This window comes from Eucyclogobius newberryi, unplaced genomic scaffold (genome assembly GCF_026437365.1).
Source record: "Eucyclogobius newberryi isolate DKJ021-1_F unplaced genomic scaffold, fEucNew1.0.hap1 SCAF_12, whole genome shotgun sequence".
Taxonomy (NCBI): Eukaryota; Metazoa; Chordata; class Actinopteri; order Gobiiformes; family Gobiidae; genus Eucyclogobius; species Eucyclogobius newberryi.
The window spans coordinates 17,554,246-17,571,428 of NW_027315746.1; the positions used below are offsets into that span (position 1 = coordinate 17,554,246).

At 37.4% G+C, this 17,183-nt stretch overlaps 1 protein-coding gene across 1 annotated transcript; it reads right to left on the reverse strand.

Moving 5' to 3' along the window:
* Positions 1–364: 364 nt before the first annotated feature.
* On the reverse strand, positions 365–8,636 carry ednrba (endothelin receptor Ba). The gene is made up of 8 exons (XM_072441079.1): positions 8,457–8,636; positions 7,348–7,799; positions 6,535–6,647; positions 5,565–5,769; positions 4,797–4,946; positions 4,437–4,570; positions 1,431–1,539; positions 365–1,354 (listed from the first exon to the last, which is right to left on the reverse strand). The coding sequence occupies exons 2-8, from the start codon at positions 7,753–7,755 to the stop codon at positions 1,217–1,219; spliced, it is 1,257 nt and encodes a 418-aa protein (XP_072297180.1). The 5' UTR covers positions 7,756–7,799; positions 8,457–8,636; the 3' UTR covers positions 365–1,216.
* Positions 8,637–17,183: the final 8,547 nt, after the last annotated feature.

Sequence of the window (17,183 nt, forward strand, 5' to 3'; positions counted from 1 at the left end):
CCGAGTTCTTGTCAAACCACATTGAATTGTTTGAAGACAATCTGGAATAACAGAAGCTAGAGGGGTAACAGGGAGAGGAATGCACACCCGGGAACAGCCAAAATAAGGACAACTTCGTGTCGAGGAAAGGGGGGAATGAAAAGTAGTTAGGGATTTTTACAGGACAGAGAGCATCTTTGACAACTAATGTGTCATGTGTTGCACCGCTTTAGCACAAATGTTTGTTTTAAATGAGTTCTCTGTGTTTGCCCCTAGCATCACATGATACTGGTCCTGTCACGGCTAATTCAAAGCCTCACATGAAACACTGACACCAGGCTTTCCTAGCGCTGTAGAGATAGCATTTTCTAAAAACATTTATTGAAAAAAAAAGTGACAGTTGGGCCCATAAACAGATACATTCATAATAATAGATGTTCAATAAAATGCTATAATACAAAACAAATAACTTCACATGTTTATGTAACATCAGTAGTTCAGTTATAACTTGTGGCAAATACATACAACATTTCTGGACAAGTGAAAGGGTGTACATCAGGAGAGTATGCAAAGTGCTGTGGAGTCACATTGTCAAATACTGAGTTGAATTCAGGTTTTGCTTGCTGACTTAGTATCAGCATAACTCTTTCATCTGCCTTTGTAAAGTCCATTTAAACTAATTTGTGTACTCGGTATAGTTTTATTTCCTGAAAAGTGGATTTGTCTTGTGGTAAAAGTGCAAAATGTCAATATTACTATAGATTTAATGATGTAATGTAGGTTTAGTGAACAACTCGTGTCATCTCTGTATTGGAGGAACCGTTAGGCAGCAAGTGATCATGTTCTACTTCAATCAAACACATTGCTTGCTGTACTGAACATAGTTTTGAGAGAATTACATATCAGATAAGGGGCCAATTGCTATCGCTGGTAGGTGTTAAGCTTAACTGAGGAGTAGAAAAGTTTGTCCTTCACACATTTTACCATTTAGTTTGGTCATTTTGGCTCCCAGTCACTTACTTCTCCACTGTTCATAAATCACAAATTACATCCATAATTAACATTCACCATTCAGGATTCCTATATTATCCACTTCTATCCGAAAAGCAGAATGCAGCATATTGTTGAGTTTCATTTTTCTCTGTCTTTTCCAAACTCTTGTTGAGGGAATCGCACGAAAAGTAGCACCTCATTCATCTTCCTTGCGTTATCAGCTTCTGTCCAGAGCCCTGCCCCCTCAGGCCGAAGTGGTGGACTTGTTGGTTAGTCTGGAGTTGCTTTGGTCCGAGGCGCGATCGGACACTTTCATCTTCATACACGACTGCTTTTCATCCATCAGCAACTCAGCCGGGATGCACCAGCAGCACAGACAAGACTAAAGCCCAGGAAGTGAAACGTTAAAAAACAAGATTATGATTGATTTTATGCTATTGATTAGTGTGGGGACTCACCCTGAAGCAGTTCTTGAAACGCTTGCTGACCATGTACAGGGCAATTGGGTTGATGCAGGAGTTTACAGACGCCATGTTGATGCCGATGTAGTCCAAAACAAGGAAGAAACTAAAGGAGAGGTAGATATTTTTACACTCATTACATATTTTCATATAATTGCGTCTGTTTTCTTTTTTTTTTACTTTCTTTTTTTTATTTCAACAACATATATACAATGAAAGAAAAAAAAAGACCAGAGAGAAATAGAATAAAAAAAACAGTAGACATCCAGAAAATAATAAAGCAAAAAAAAGAAAATCAAGGCTCCAAAGTCTGTCAAATGTGTCCATTTTCAAATTAAGTCTGAATGTAATTTTGTCCATACTACGAATGTCCAGTATAATGTTAGTCCTTGATTGTCAGGGCATTTTGTGCCATCAATTCATCGATTCTCCAGAGATAGCTGCTGGTTGTGTCCATGGCAGGAGTTCTGAGACCCTAATAAAAAGAGCAATATAATTTTTCTCTAGAATTGTTGATGGGGATCTATGTAAATCTAAGCGATTCCGTTTGCCATTTAACTGGGTAGGTCTTTCTAAAGGTCAGAGGGGGATGCCAGAATTAATTGATTGAATTTTCTTTTTTTGTTCATGAATTTGTATCCAGACATTGGACACCTTTTTTTTGAGTAAATTTAACTAATTTGACCAAAATAATCTCTGGTTTGGTCAAATATAATAAATAGATCATCTGCATAGCTGGAAATCTTATGTTCCATCTTATCAATTGTATCACCATGAATTGTTTTTGTTTAATAAATTGAGCCAATGTTTCCAAACACAAAGCAAACAGGAGGGGAGACCAGGCACAGCCCTGCCTGACACCCCTTTCCAGAGTCAGTGGAACTGTCAAATGACTATTGATTTTAATTCTTGATATTGGACCATCGTAAAGAGCAATGATTTTTATAATTCAATTGTCGATTCTCATCGTTGAAACTAATTATTACAGCTTTGTTTTGCTGTTTTTGTATATGATTCATTATGTGTAAGGATCGTATTATGTTGTCTTGTGTTTGTCGGACTAGAAATGGGTCTATATGAGGCACAATCAAATCAGTCCTTCCCTTCTATTGGTATCAGGGATATGATTACTTCTTTCCAACTATTGAGTTTTCATAAGTGCGCAGTTAAAAGTTGCCAAAAAGAAAGGAGTAAGTGTGTCTTTTAAAGCTTCATACCACTCTGAAGTGAACCCATCGCTCCCCGGAGATTTATTGTTCTTTCATCTTTTGATTGCACCTTATATTTCTAAAACTGTTATTTCATCTCCTATTTTTTTATTTTGTTCTTCTGACATAACTGTCAAATTGAGGGTGCCCAGAAAGGAATTTATACCATCTTCTTTATTGTCTGGATTTTTTTTAATTTTTGAAAGTTTTTCATAAAAGGATTCAAATGCTGATTGAATTTGGTCTTATTTTGTTAAGATTACATAATTTCAATCTTAATTTCAGAGTCGTTTACAATCTGGTCCATGACATCAGCATAGAAAGCAATATGTGTATACTCCCTGGTGGAGATCGTAATGAAGGCCTCCCCCCCCAAAAAAAAACTTCTCAGGCTCTCCTGACAACAATCCTCAGAAGGGACTGGATATTTCACCTCCTTAACTCACCACACCCTCGCTGCACTCTCATGTATTTTCCAATTTTCCACAAATCCAATCTACACAGAGTTTATTTATCAAAACAGACAGCCAACATGCGGCACAAAGTCTGATGTTTAAAAAAATAAAATCATGTCACAATCATCAGTCTCTTCAAATTAACAGACATGTATTGTCATGTGACCACAACCCAAACTCACTTACCCCTTGTTGGTGACTCCATCTCTTGTGTTGTTTAGTTCTCTGTGTTTTGCATCTTCCTTAAGAGTACCTCTGCTTCTGCTGGTGTTCTAAGCACGTGTTTTTACCTCCAAAAGTCACCAGGAAAGAGAACCCATGTCTCAGTTTTCTTCTCCTGAGCTACTCACAGATGTGGTGGAACCTGACGAACCTTGTATGGAATATCTGGAGCTAAGAAGACGCGCTTGCCTTTCTACTGGAGGTCTCCTTTAACTCTTGCAGCCTTCAAGACACGTTCCTTCACACGATCGTTAAGAAACCTTATTATCAGGCCTTGTGGTTTATCAGCTGCTGCTCTTAGTTTGCCCAGGCGATGTGCTCTTTCGATTGTGATAGGAGGGACTTCAACTCCAGAGCCATCAAGGAGCTCAGGAATAATCTTCTCCAAAAAACGTTCGGTATCCTCTCGATCTTCTCCCTCCAAGACCCCCACAAGCCTATGGTTAGGTCGACAAGACCTGAACTCTAAATCTAGGATCTTTTTTATATATTAATGTTCTCCGACTCAAGCGTTGTCAACCTGGCCCGCAGCGCCTCCATCTCGGCCCTTACTCTGTGCAGATCATCCGTATTAGCTGAAACACGCAGCTCAACTTCATCCATGCTTGCTCCGGTTTCTCCCGCTGCTTTTAGCTGTTTTTTTGCCGGGCCCATGGCAGCTAACAACTCGGCTCTAAGAGACTCCATGCCACACTCCATTTCAGACATCTTGAGCCATATCTGATGATAAGTTATATTCTCTCCTTCCAAAGCAAAGAAGTCGTGAGAATTTCCATCTGGGCCGGCGAGACCCCCCGTCTTTGGAAGGGAGGGACTGCGATTCTCTGCTTCGGGTTTGCTAGCCATGTTAGCCATGTTAGCCTGGTTAGCTTTGTTAGCGTAAGATGCAGGCTGTTTTCCAATGGGACAGTGGGCCATCAGCTTTGGCCATCAGTTTGTTTTGGTCCCGTAGTGTTACCAGACTTGTGCCTTCCTTGTTTACTCATCTTTTGTTCATCCTCTTTGGGATTAGGTCGGTCAAACAATGATTTTAAAGCCAGGAGAGGTGAGAGGTGCGTCTGCTCAAAGCGCCACCATAACCGGAAATCCTATACAGTATGGTGGGGTTTTCATGTTACCTTAGAAGTTCACAGCGATTAGGGTCTTTCTCGTCGTAGATGGTGAGTTTGAGGATGCGGCTCAGATGGAGTGGCAGCCAGCAGAGAGCAAAGACAAGGACCAGGCAGAACACAGTTTTTGCCACCTCTCTCCGCTGAAAAAATACAACAGTTGACATTTAGAAAGACAAGCAAAACATAAAAAATATGGCGGTACATTCATTTTGACTTGCAACACTTAGTATATCACAATTGTGTCATAATTGCAAGATCATTCATCATTAATTTGATTATTTTTCTCTATTGTTAGTAATGTCTTTTTACCACAGAATAGCCATTCTTGATGGGTTCATATCAAAGAAGACATCAAAGAATTTGAACCTGTTTCAGATGATCACTCAGTGCAATCTGGACTCCGTTCTTCTTTCTGAGCATCTCACAGGTCATCAGGGTGTAGAAAACAGCAGTGCAGGCCAAAGGTAGACAGAAATATGCTCCAAACAACCACCAATCTTTTGCAGACTTATAAAACTGTACAGAAAAATTAAAAACATGTGTTTGAGCTTACACAAACATCCTCTCTTAGGTATGGGTCAAGCGGTGTCGGAAGCAAATTTCGGAAATGTAAGATGACCCTTGGTGAATGGGAAAGGGGCCCTTGGGTGGGACTCTGACATGTTGAGGTGTGTTTGAAGACCAATTTATTAGAGGACCTCAGAGGCATTAAAAGGCCTTGTGTTTCGTATTTTAGGTTGATGGAAGACATAAGAATCGCAGGTTTCCTGGCACACTAACTATAAGAGTATTTTCCACCAATCATGAGTGCTAAAACTCCCCAGATATTTCTCTATAATAGTTTTGTGTCATTGCTTTATGACTTTAAACTCCATCCAACCCTATTAGAGCATTCCGGATATTTTATTTTTGAGGAACTTTTGACAGATATTCACCTGTGTCAATAATACAGAAAAGTACAAAAAGTCAAATCAGACTTTATAATTTCTGAAAACCTAAATTAAATTAAAACATAAATTAACTAATTAGTTTTATATCTGAAATTGAATAGATCTTTAACCATTTACAATTGATTTTGAAATTCCTTGTGAACCACATTTTCTTGTGTTGAAAATGTTTTTACATTTTGCTTACCCTCATGAGGTCTGTATTCTGCATGGGGTGTAGAAGGCAGATCCGGAGGTGCTCGCCCTTGTAGTCCATGGTGATCATATCGAAGCCTATCGCCTCCGGGACGGCCAGTATGATGGAGATTATCCAGATGAGCGCAATCTCGATGGCCATCCACTTTGGCACTCCGATACCTTTGATACGACTCCATGAGGCCACAGCCCGGTATCTGGACACAATCATATGTGAGGTAAAAGACAAAACAATAAAGCAAAGAAACACCATTTTAATTTTGATATAACTGAGCATATAATACACACTGGCAACACTTCAAGGGAACGTAAGTAAGTTGTGGCAGTTTAGATCTATTCAGCATCTGCCTCCAAAATATGCACTTAAGCATCTTGTGTCTAGACTAGAATAGTTTGTGATAAGGGAAGATCAATCTATCCAAACACTTTATTTTATTTTTGCTCATGCTCCAACTATGCCTATTAGTATCTTTGAATTGTGCGTGGGAAGACTGCTTAAAAGTGTACTATGTAACTTTTCTAATGGCTTGTGGAGGATACAATATTTGTTCTCCAGGGTATTTTAGGTAATAAACATGTATTCAAGATAGTTTAATACCCTTTACCTATAAAAGTGAACTATGGACATTTTGGTGGAGGGTTCGTCGCCTGTCTGTCTCATGAAAATGTTGTACCTTTGCCTGGAATGTTCCACAGTAAGTTAACTGATAATATCTTGCCCATATTCAATTCCAGGCGGTTTTAATGCCAAAATAACTTTGTTTGATGTCTCTGTTTTTTCTATTATGTGTAAAATTTCAGGCAAAACATGTAGAAGAGAAGTAACCCAATAACTTACATAGCGCTCCTTTAATATCATGCTGTGGAACGATCATTCCAGGCAAAGCAAGAACATCTGCATGAAAACAAGCAGAAACGTAGTGTATCTTTGTTGTTGGCGAGTGTCACCATTCACCACTCACCTGTCAATGCTCAGAGCACACAGACTTAGGACTGTGATTCCCACAGAAGCCTTCTGCACAAATGGCACCAGTTTACACAGAGTTACACCAAACGGCCAGTCCTCTGCCAACAGCTGTGGACATAGAGCCAAGTTATAAACTCAATAAAAAATATGAAACTTCCATCTTCAAAAATAATGTCATTCTACAAAAACATTCATACTAATCACTTTATCACTGAGGTAAAAGACAAAAAAAACAAATTACACTCATATTAAAGTTAATTTTCCTTCTAGATAAAATATGTAAAACTACTACTAAAGACGTTTAATGCACATATAATAGAGAACTCCTTATCTGCACACAATTTTTACATTCACCAGACTTTCCTTTGAAGAGACAATTCACTCCTGTTTTCCAGATGTGTTATTATTCTCATATGTCGGGTCTTTATCTCTTTGTACCACTGCCTCGCTCCTGTCTTTGCTCTGGTATGCACACCATGACCTGTTGTTTTCCCTTGCTTGCCCCTTGGTTAAAAAGACAAACACTTCGGGCAGCTCTTTCCTGCACACATCGAACGACCCCCTTTCAGATAATAACATACCAAAGATCTATGAGAATATAGATGGACCGAAAGTGTGTGTGCTTGGAGATTTAATTTGTAGCATTCAACTTTAGTCTATCATGTGACTTTTCCTTAAGAGTTTTAATACCACCATATTAAAGTGATGAAGCAAAGAAATGTGGGGAATGTATTTCAACTGAACAAAAACTGCTTTCCTCCATGCACTGTGGGTTAAAACAATACAAGTCCGAATCCTTTTTGCTCACCTTGTAAACATTGATAGGAATGCCAATAATTATATGCAGCAAGTCTCCCAGTGCCAAGCTTGCTATTAGTATGTTAGGCCCATTCCGCATGCATTTGTTCTTATAGATAATCCTGAGAAGAGTGGAGTTGCCAATGATCCCGACCACAAACACCAAACAGGAAACCACTGTATTGATGTACTTGAACGTGTCTCTGATTTCAGTTGGTCCTGTGCACATTGGTGGCGGGCGTCGTCTTGGCATGGTCATGTTGGGCCTAACCCCCTGCACCTCTCTCTCCACCAGCCCGGCCCTCTGCGTGACAGAACGGGGCTGCTGCTGCTGCTGCTGCTGCTGCTGTGCGTTGATCAATAGTAGTAGGCTGGACAAGACAAGCAACTCCATGTAGATAAAATGTAGATACTTCATGGTTGCTGTTTGAGTAAGATCCAAATTGTCTTCTTTGAAATGACCTGAAAGAGCCAAAAATAAATAAACATTTGTTTGGAAGTTTTAGCTTTCCTTTTTTCTCAATCTCAATCTCAAGTTAGCATTACAAAACATTAAAATATGTTATTTAAATTGTAAACTTGATTAAATAGGGACTGGAGGAGAAAGCAAGCCGGAAAAAATGCCTCTGCCACTAAAATAAATCTTCTAAGTTGTCCTATTTGTTTTTCTCAAGTCAATTTAAGAAAACATAAAATAACAGTCACTTCACATGATCTTTCTGGGTGGAGTCTCCCCATGTCACCGTGGGTTCTCTCCGGCTTCCCCCCACCGTCCAAAGACTTGCATGTGTTAGGCAAAATTTAAGTGAATGAATATGAGAGTCTCTGTGACGAGCTGGTGCCTGTCCAGGGTGTACCCCGCCTAAAGCCCTAAGTCCCAAACAGGTAACAAGCGGTATAAAATAACAGTTATTACATAAATAATTTATCTTTTTTTAATGTTTCATTCTCTTGGGTTGAAGCAAATCATATTTCTTTATAGAGGCCTTCATTTGCCTATTGAGTTTGGGTTTAACGCTCTTGACAAATAAATATGCCCATAAAGTTCACCAATTTATAGCCAACATGCTCGGATACAAGATGAAAACATATTTTTACTATCCACATTCGTATACTTACCTAATCATAAACCAATAGAAATCTTATTGCTCCTTCTTAAGAAGCACATCCAGAGCATAGAAACGGTCCCAGTAAAGTGGAGTGATGTTGTGAGAGAGTCGTCATGTCCCAAAGTGCGTTACATGTGTCCCAGATCTAAAGGTGGTCGTCCCGGGGCCCACACTGACTTCTGCAGTTCACTCGGCCTCAAGACTCTCTCTCACCCCTCCTCTTTTTATGTAGACGAGCAGAGGAGGACGGACACAGGCAGGAACAAATTCATACGTTGAACTGTTTTCTTGATACAACTGATCGGGATGTAACATTATTCAAATTTCAGTACAGTTTTACAGTCGTTTTTTGGGGTTTGTTTTTATCATTTTGGATAGTCCAAAGCAAACTTATAAACCAGAAAGTTTGCACAATAAACCCAGACACAGTGGCACTGATAATATGTGCATCCCATTAAAAATATTGGGATTTGATCATATTCAGTGTCTCAGAAACTTTTTAAACAATACAAGTGTACATTACTTATGTACATTACGCTGAGAAGGTTGAAAACACTGCTTTAAAACATTCTTATCCAAGTCTTTAGTACAGTCCTTTTTTTCAATTAACAATCAAGTCTAATTATATATTTAATATGAATTATTCCTTCATGTTGACTTCATTTAAAACAGACCAAAGTCTATATATACAGACTATATAGTTGCCTCAAACTAAGCCGCCATTGTTATTCTTCTGGTATTTTACAAATCACTGTTTTATTGTAAACCTGTGAGACCGCCTGTTGATGCAGTTGTGACTATAGGGCTGCTTGTCATGTGGTGGACCAGAGTTTGAGTCCCTGAGGCATGTGTCACATTATCACCTTTCTGCCTGCACCAAGTCCGAATCAAGAAAAGAGTTTAACCGGGAAGAGCAGTCATACAATAAAGAGCTTTGAAGCTTCTTGGCATAGGTAACTAAAATCAGCTGTTAAAACATAAGAAATGAGAATATTGTCGGAATATTCTTTTAGTCCACAGACTGTAGACATTAGATGTGAGACCAATGAAAACAAATCTGGAAATCCAGTTGGTCTAAAAGTAATTTAAAGTGACCAGAAATACTTATTTTTTTCAAGAAATAAAAAAAATACTTCTTTATCCCAATAACATGTGCAAATGTTCAACGTGGGCCTAGTTTTCGCAGCTGCTTGTGTTTTAGTCCAGATGGAGCACTGAGCACGGCTTTACGTTTTAGAAGCATGTTATTGGAAATATGTGATGAGGCTGTGCTCTTACATTGTCTTCAGACGGCTGGGAATTTTGTGGAGGATCTTAGAATCACACTGTTTCCATTTCCTTCTTTAACTGGTTCAAAGCTCTTACAAAACACTGGACTAAGACGCTTGTTCTAATAACCAGATGCACTTGACTCAGATCCCATAGTCTTAAATGTCATGAGAAAAATGTCTAACAAAGAAAATTCACTGTGTGTCAACTACATGTTGAATGGATTTTTCACACTTGTGTCTGGTAACTGAATAGATCAACTGTTGTTACTAGTAAGTTGTCAACAATGTATGAGAAGGATTTTTCCCAGAGTAAAGCCTAAAGCAAATACAGTATGTCCATTTCATTATTTGTGAATCATGAACCAATCCAAAGGGATATCAGCTGTTTGTCTCCATGAACATGTTATTGTTCTCCTTCTGTCGTTGGACTCATGAACACTTCTTAAACACATATTTAATCAATCGCTCACTGGACTGTTCACTTTCTGCACTACACCTGTAAATTCAATTGTACATAGTAAACCTTTTTTTTTTATCCTACAGCAGATTTAAATTGTTTTTTTGCCCTTTTTATTTTATAGATGTTGTTTTATCATTGTTCATTGTTTTATGTTGCACTGAATCACTAAAGCAAGTTCCTATGTTTGTGAATTCTGTTCATTGACAATGGCAATAAACCTTTTCTGATTCTGATTCTGCTTTGCATCAAATGATCCATTCTGACATTAAACATATCTATCTTTCATTTATTGAATTACAGGTGTTTTTAGTGATTAAAAACTGTTTTTCTTTCTTTCTTTCTTTTTCTATTCACAGCTTTGATCTTTAACTTGGCTTGGTGGCATCATCTGCTTAATGGATATAAATCAGTTTATTGCCCCTTTAAACTGATATGTGATGTGTGCCTTAAAACGTGCAAATCTAATGATTTTTTTTTAACAAATGCTTTTTTGATACATCTGAGTGAAAACATCTGTATCACGTCGTCTTTTCCTGAAGAAGCATTTCTCTTTGCGTTTTATTAATCATATGAGCTAAGACCTTCAGTTTAATATGATGTGCCACTTATCTTGATCTATTTGACATGTATTTATAAGCACTGAGTTGATGGCAGCGGATAGTGGTTTGTTTCCCTTTTTCTAATACACATCAGAAAATATCAGATGGCCATGGCCTTTTCAACTCTTGTTCGCTCCTTTGTCTTGCTGTGTTGCGCACTCTCACGGTCATGTCTGATCTTGTGAAGATGACAAAGGTGTCTCTTTCTTACAACAACATAACATTTAATAACTACAGCCTTTTCAAGTACAAAACCCAAAATTATTATGTGCGGTGAGAGAGGAATGTTTCCCTTTGAGGTTAACAAATGTATATTGCAAATATTCAAGATAATATTTAAAGGTTGTAGATCAGAAAAGGAAAGAATGTATTCAAGACTTTGGAAATATAAATGGAACTCACAGACACATATTTTTTAGGCCAAAACCTTGAGAAAGACAGAAGTTTGTTTCACATGAACACTATATAAACACAAATAAAGTTAAGTGCAATATACATGCGAGACTAAATTGCTTTTACAATGGAACAAGCCTTAAGATGAAATCAGGCTGTTTGTCAGTTCTAAACTTTTCAGCTTAGTCATGACATTTGCCAAAAAGAATAATCTCTTTAGCATCATTAACGATCTCTCTGACCCACTGCCATTTTAGCGCCTTGTGATTAGTACTAATCATAAATTATTACACAATAAAGTAAAGGTCAGATTAGCATAATACTTTTGATAAAATACAGATTTTTGTTCATGTTAAATGTGTAATATGTTTTCTGCCTGACTTCATGGTGAGGGGACGTTGGGCTTGTCTTGATTTAAATATTTCTGTTAAAGGCCAATTTGTAAAACAGGCAGAGCAGCAAGTGGACCCCACCAGAAGAGTTACTAAGTGCTCCTTTAATTTCAGAAATAAGGTCAATGTGTTCGATACATTTGCTTACACCCTGAGATTGATTAATTCTTTTTTTATGGTGTTTTTATGGCTTTATGGAAAATATTTGGCGGTTGTTGATATTATTTGAACAGGAGCAGCTAAAGCACGTCTAATCTTGCTCCATCTTGCAACAGTGACACCTTTTTATCACCTTTTGCCAACCATTTTTAGTTGGAAGCAATTGCTCCAATTTCCCTAAAAGCAGAAAATTAATATAGGTGAACATTGAAGTGTGGAGGACAAAGAACCAACTTGTGTTTGAACAAATGGGGGTTCATTGGTTTAGGGTCAAAAACAGGGCAGCTCACTTACTGCAACAATATATCCACTGAGCACGCTCAGTTCAGCTACATCCTGACTTTACAGCCCAATTGTGTCCACCACTGTTTATTGCTCCTGCTGTGTGTGGATCGGAGTCCAAGGAGTTTATGGCATCTGCCCTGTGGCCTTATGGGTAAAGTTAGGGTCAACCAGAGGCTCTTGAGCAGATCAATAAAAGTGTAAGGGTGATGTAATAATCTCTTCTCTTCTTTGTTCATTCAGTGCAAAAGTGTAAAGGTTAAGTTATAAATTCAAATTCATCTCAAAAAGAAGTCTAAAATAAGGATGAGCCATTATTGTTCTAAATACATTAACTAGATGTATAACAGATACTCAGATTGCATAAAACTAATATCGAAATTATAGATAATAATTTAAACTAGTATCAAAACTGTCAAAAATGTTTTTTAAATTGGAAATGGTCCTGATCAAGCCAAGCTCTAGAGATGGGTCCCCGAGGAGCTCACTGATCTTGACAGGTTGCTCTACTGGCACTGGATCAAATGCAGGAAATGAATTTCACTTACGAGGGATTACTCAAGTACACATTATGTAAGAACTACTATAAGACAATAACATTTTTATTCTCATTTTTTATTCTCGTTTTGAACTTATTGTCTAAGGTCAATTCAGTTTAACTAAAGCTCATGTTTCCACCAGTGGCCCATATTCTCAGCCTGAATAGTGTCTGAAAAGTTGTCCTGAATGGCGTCATATAGTTAACTTAAATGACTAAACTCTCACCCCAGGCCAGAGCAGGATGTGCCTCTGATACGACTCTGGTGCTGGTGGTCCTCCTGTGACATTGCTCTGTTTGCCCCAAGACTCCTCCTCACAAAGACTCAAGTGTGTCTATGATGTATACAGAGCCCTCTTTGAACAGATGAAGATCTTTGTCCAATTTTCCAAGAATTTCAAAGGAATAGGGTAGCAACCAACTAGAATGTGGCAAAATTATTTGTTGGATTTAAAATATAATTAGTAATGATTCTGTTAGCCCGCCTTATTTATTCAAAGCGCTAAACACATTTAAAATAGACAAATTCATTGTGAAAAATATTTGGGCTCCTTATGATGGTCCAACATCAAGAATTAAAATCAATGGCCACCTGACAGATCCGCAGACTCTGGAAAGAGAGGTGAGACAGGGCTGTACCTGGTCCCCCCTCCGGTTTCCTTTGTATCTAGAACAGGCATCTAGAATATATTAGACAATCAAAAACAATTCATGTTACAATCAATGTGATGGAACATAAAATTGCTGCACAGACGATGTTCTATTATATTTGACCAAACCAGAAATTTCTATGCCTTAAGTGATGGGTCCGATAACTGGCTACGAACTAAATATACAAAACACTGAAATTCTGTCTTAATAGGGGGTCTCCATTCGCCCTTTAGAAAGACCTACCCATTTAAGTGGCGAACAGATTCACTGAGATATTTGGGTGTGGTCCTACAGAAAGATATATCAACAATTTTGGAGAAAAATTACATCTCTCTTCTTACTGATATAAAAAAGACCTGGAAAAATGTACTCCTATCCCAGACTTGACTCTAAATTAAAGGATTGAAACCATAAAAATGTATGTTTTGCCCAGATTTCTTTACGTATTCCAGACTATCCCAGTCTCCATACCCAACTGGCTGTTGGAATAAAACAATTTCAAGATTTGTACGGCAAGAAAGCCACCTATCTGGCTCAAAACTCAAAGGAAATGGAGGCTGGGGTTTATCTTTCAGCTCAAATCAGAGCTTTACTGTACTGATGTAACCCAGAATATGAAGCGCAATGGAAAAATATTGTCTTTTTTACCTAATAGAATTGACCTGAGATTCAAGGTCTGGATTACCAAAGGAATAAAAGTTTTTCACCAGATTGTAACAGCTAATCACATGAAATGTTTTATGTGTTGAAAGAATCCTTTGACTTGGAGTCAATAGTTATTATAACCATGAAAATATACAAAGCAACGCCCACCGTAACCCTCTGATTAAATTATTTGTTAAAACATATAAATCAGAACTCTCAACGGGAATAATATCAAAATTATATAAATGTATTTATGATTCAGGCAGCCACTCTACTAATGATATAAAAAATAGATGGGAAAGAGGGGGTGATTTTAATTTGACTGACGAAGAATGGGAAAATATATGTACTTCCTAGTGGAGGACCACAAAATCACATGTTTGGAGGGAATTTGGTTGGAAAAATGTATCACGCTTTTTCATAACACCATGTCAAAGTGCCCATTATTCACGGGGACAGGCAGACTGTTGGAGAAAAACAAACCACTATCACTGTCCAGTCATTCAGAAATATTGGACATAAGTTAATAATCCACTGCAGACATGTTTTTGACATTGCTATCCCTCTCAACTTTTGAACGATGTATCTGGGCCTCAAAACTCCTGCCATGGACATAATCAACGGATACATCTGATACAGAAATAGCACTTATTCAACAGATTGCGCTGCAAGACTAAGTTGTATCACTCTGAATTGAGTTCTACACAATATCAATCTGGACAGGCTCTCACCGAAAGCCATCGGGAAAGGCTGGAACGTCATGATGAATATTGTAATCTGTCTTTGTATCATTATTTTAAATATTATTGTTTTATTTTTCTTCAGTATCACAAAAACAATGTGAAATTATAGTTTCATTATAGTTTCAGGTTACATGTGAAACTGAAAAAAATTAAAATAAAGTTATACTGGCCAATTTGATTAAAGTACCATTGATAGCTCTATGCTTTTGTATGAATGTACTCAAATAGGCCAAAGCTCGACTGTTGGCGTTACATGTTTCTTTGGGTTCATCCTTTCGACTTCCGCCCAAACTACAATGTGATTGGTCAGACCCACAGCGGCCGGGCTCAAATCAAACAGCCAGTAAGCCAAGTTACTGCAAGACTGTTATATTTCTATTTTCAATCTTGTCTTTTTGTATTTTTACAATTGTTTGAGGTAGGTTATATACCGGTACTCAATGTTTTAATTATTTTGCTTATATTAAATCAACAATTGCAATATCATAGATTTTTGCTCAGAGAAAAAGAGTTTTGAAACTTCCTCAAAAATAACTTTCATATTTGAGACACATACATAAGACTTTGTTTACACAATGTTTATAATTCCCATAGGAACAGGGATGTTCGGTTATTTGCTGTAAGATTGTGTTGCAATAACTCCAGAGATTGCACTTTATAGTTTGCATACTGAATAGGTGACTAATGTTGTATTGAAGCGGAGGTTAAACAATTCTATACGGTATTTGTTTTTTATCTACGTATGTGAGATTATACGTACGAAATTATAAATTTGCATTTTTAAGAATTCTTTATACCCATCCAATGATATACAAGTGCTGTGGTTCCATCATAGTTGTCCAAATCCGTTTAAACGGTGCATTCTGTTGTGTGTGACCTTGCACATGTTTGTTAGTCAACAAAGAGCAGAGAAAGAAGAGCATTGAATGTTAATGCTTATTGATATGTTATAGCTGTTTTTGCTTCTCTTCACTTTTTTTCCACTTTGATATCATGATTAAATGTATATGAAACAAATTGTGCTTTTGGAAATAATCCCCTTCAAAAGTCCAGCTGATGCTGGTGTCGTGGTCTGCTTTATTCTGTGGAGCTGATATAATTCTAGTGTTAGTTGAATTTGTGAATAAAAATTATAGAGAGAATTTGACAAAGCCCACAGATGGTAGTCTTGTGGGATGAAAGCAACACAAACCAAATGTTTGGGCACTTTGTGCATTTCTCCTGGGCTCTGTTTAATATGCTGAATGCATAATATATGAGAAACATCTTCCACATATTGATTTGCGCTGCTGCAACTCGTCTTTTGACATTGATTTAGATATAAAGCGCAACACCAAAAGGATGCAGTGTTTATTATTTTAGATCTAATCAGATTAATGTTTGACCCTAATGATGTGTAGGACTCGACAATGGAGCATTTGTAATGTATGATTATTGCATTGTCCCTGGTGGATGCGCTGCGGAGGCTGCACAGACCAAACTAACAGGAAAATAAAATGTTTCAGATCAGAATTTCTGCCTTGATCTGAGGCTGGTTCAACTCAGTACAAAACAAGCACATGTCCTGTCTTTAAATGTGATTAGGTCAGCTGTCAGTTATACTAAAATAATAATACAATAATTCATTTTAATTTGTTTTACTATCTGCTGTACTTAAGACAAAGTAGTAGAAAACATTTTTACTTACTGTTAATTAATTACTTACTGTTATTAATTTGGCTTTGGAAAATATGGTCTTTGAAACAGGATTAAGAGATAGACTGACTTATCATTTGGCCAATATAGTGGGCTGATATTTGCACTGTTTAGCATATCGGCTGTCAGCCTTTAATCCCCAGCAGCTTTATGTATAAAGATTTATTTGACAATTTTAGTGCGAAGAAGGCTCAGCACAATATGTGACTATACATACACACAGCTCCCTTATTCAGTTTGTAGTATAAATGGGTTGTCGTTGAGTTTGAAGTAAATTCAAATTAGATCATTTGCGTAAAAAGGCTCAACATCTGCCCTATGGAGAGGTGAAGAGTCCATATTATCAAAAGGTTAACATGCTACACTATCACAAGGTCAATTAACAAAGAAATTGACTTTAAATAATCTTATTGAATTCATTGACTCATTAGATAATTTCTATTTTTGTTGAAATTGATTTAACACATTAGTCTGTTTAAGGGAGGGTATTCCCACCACTACCTTGTCTGTGGCTTTTAAGGGTTCATTGTAAAAAAAACAAAAAAACTGACATAGATATCTATATATATTGGACTGAGATTAATAAAGTCCTGCACACTGTTTTCAGTATTGGTATTCCATTGAATTTGGGCCACAAAACTCCTGCCATGGACGGTGTGGATGGATGGGAAAATGGATAACACAAACTGAACCGATGAAGGAATGTACTGACATAGTAATTGACATTAGAAAAAAAAAAGATGTGTTTTGTGCTGCCATTGACTATTCTGTTGTCTCTCTGTGTCATGTTCTGTGTTTTTATTTTTCGGTTTTGTTTTAAATTCTCAAAGAAAAAAATAATATATAAACAGAAAAGAACAGTAAATCATAGTAATGTAAGCAGTCATGAAAGCAATGTCTTTGTTTGCT

What these genes read in the sequence shown, in the direction of transcription:
- ednrba (XM_072441079.1), bottom strand. Translation starts at nt 7,755, where the DNA reads ATGAAGTATCTACATTTTATCTACATGGAGTTGCTTGTCTTGTCCAGC. An exon ending in AGAATACAGACCTCATGAGG is followed by an intron (nt 4,947 to 5,564) that starts GTAAGCAAAATG and finishes TTTTCTGTACAG; the next exon opens with TTTTATAAGTCTGCAAAAGA. An exon ending in TGAGTGATCATCTGAAACAG is followed by an intron (nt 4,571 to 4,796) that starts GTTCAAATTCTT and finishes GTATTTTTTCAG; the next exon opens with CGGAGAGAGGTGGCAAAAAC.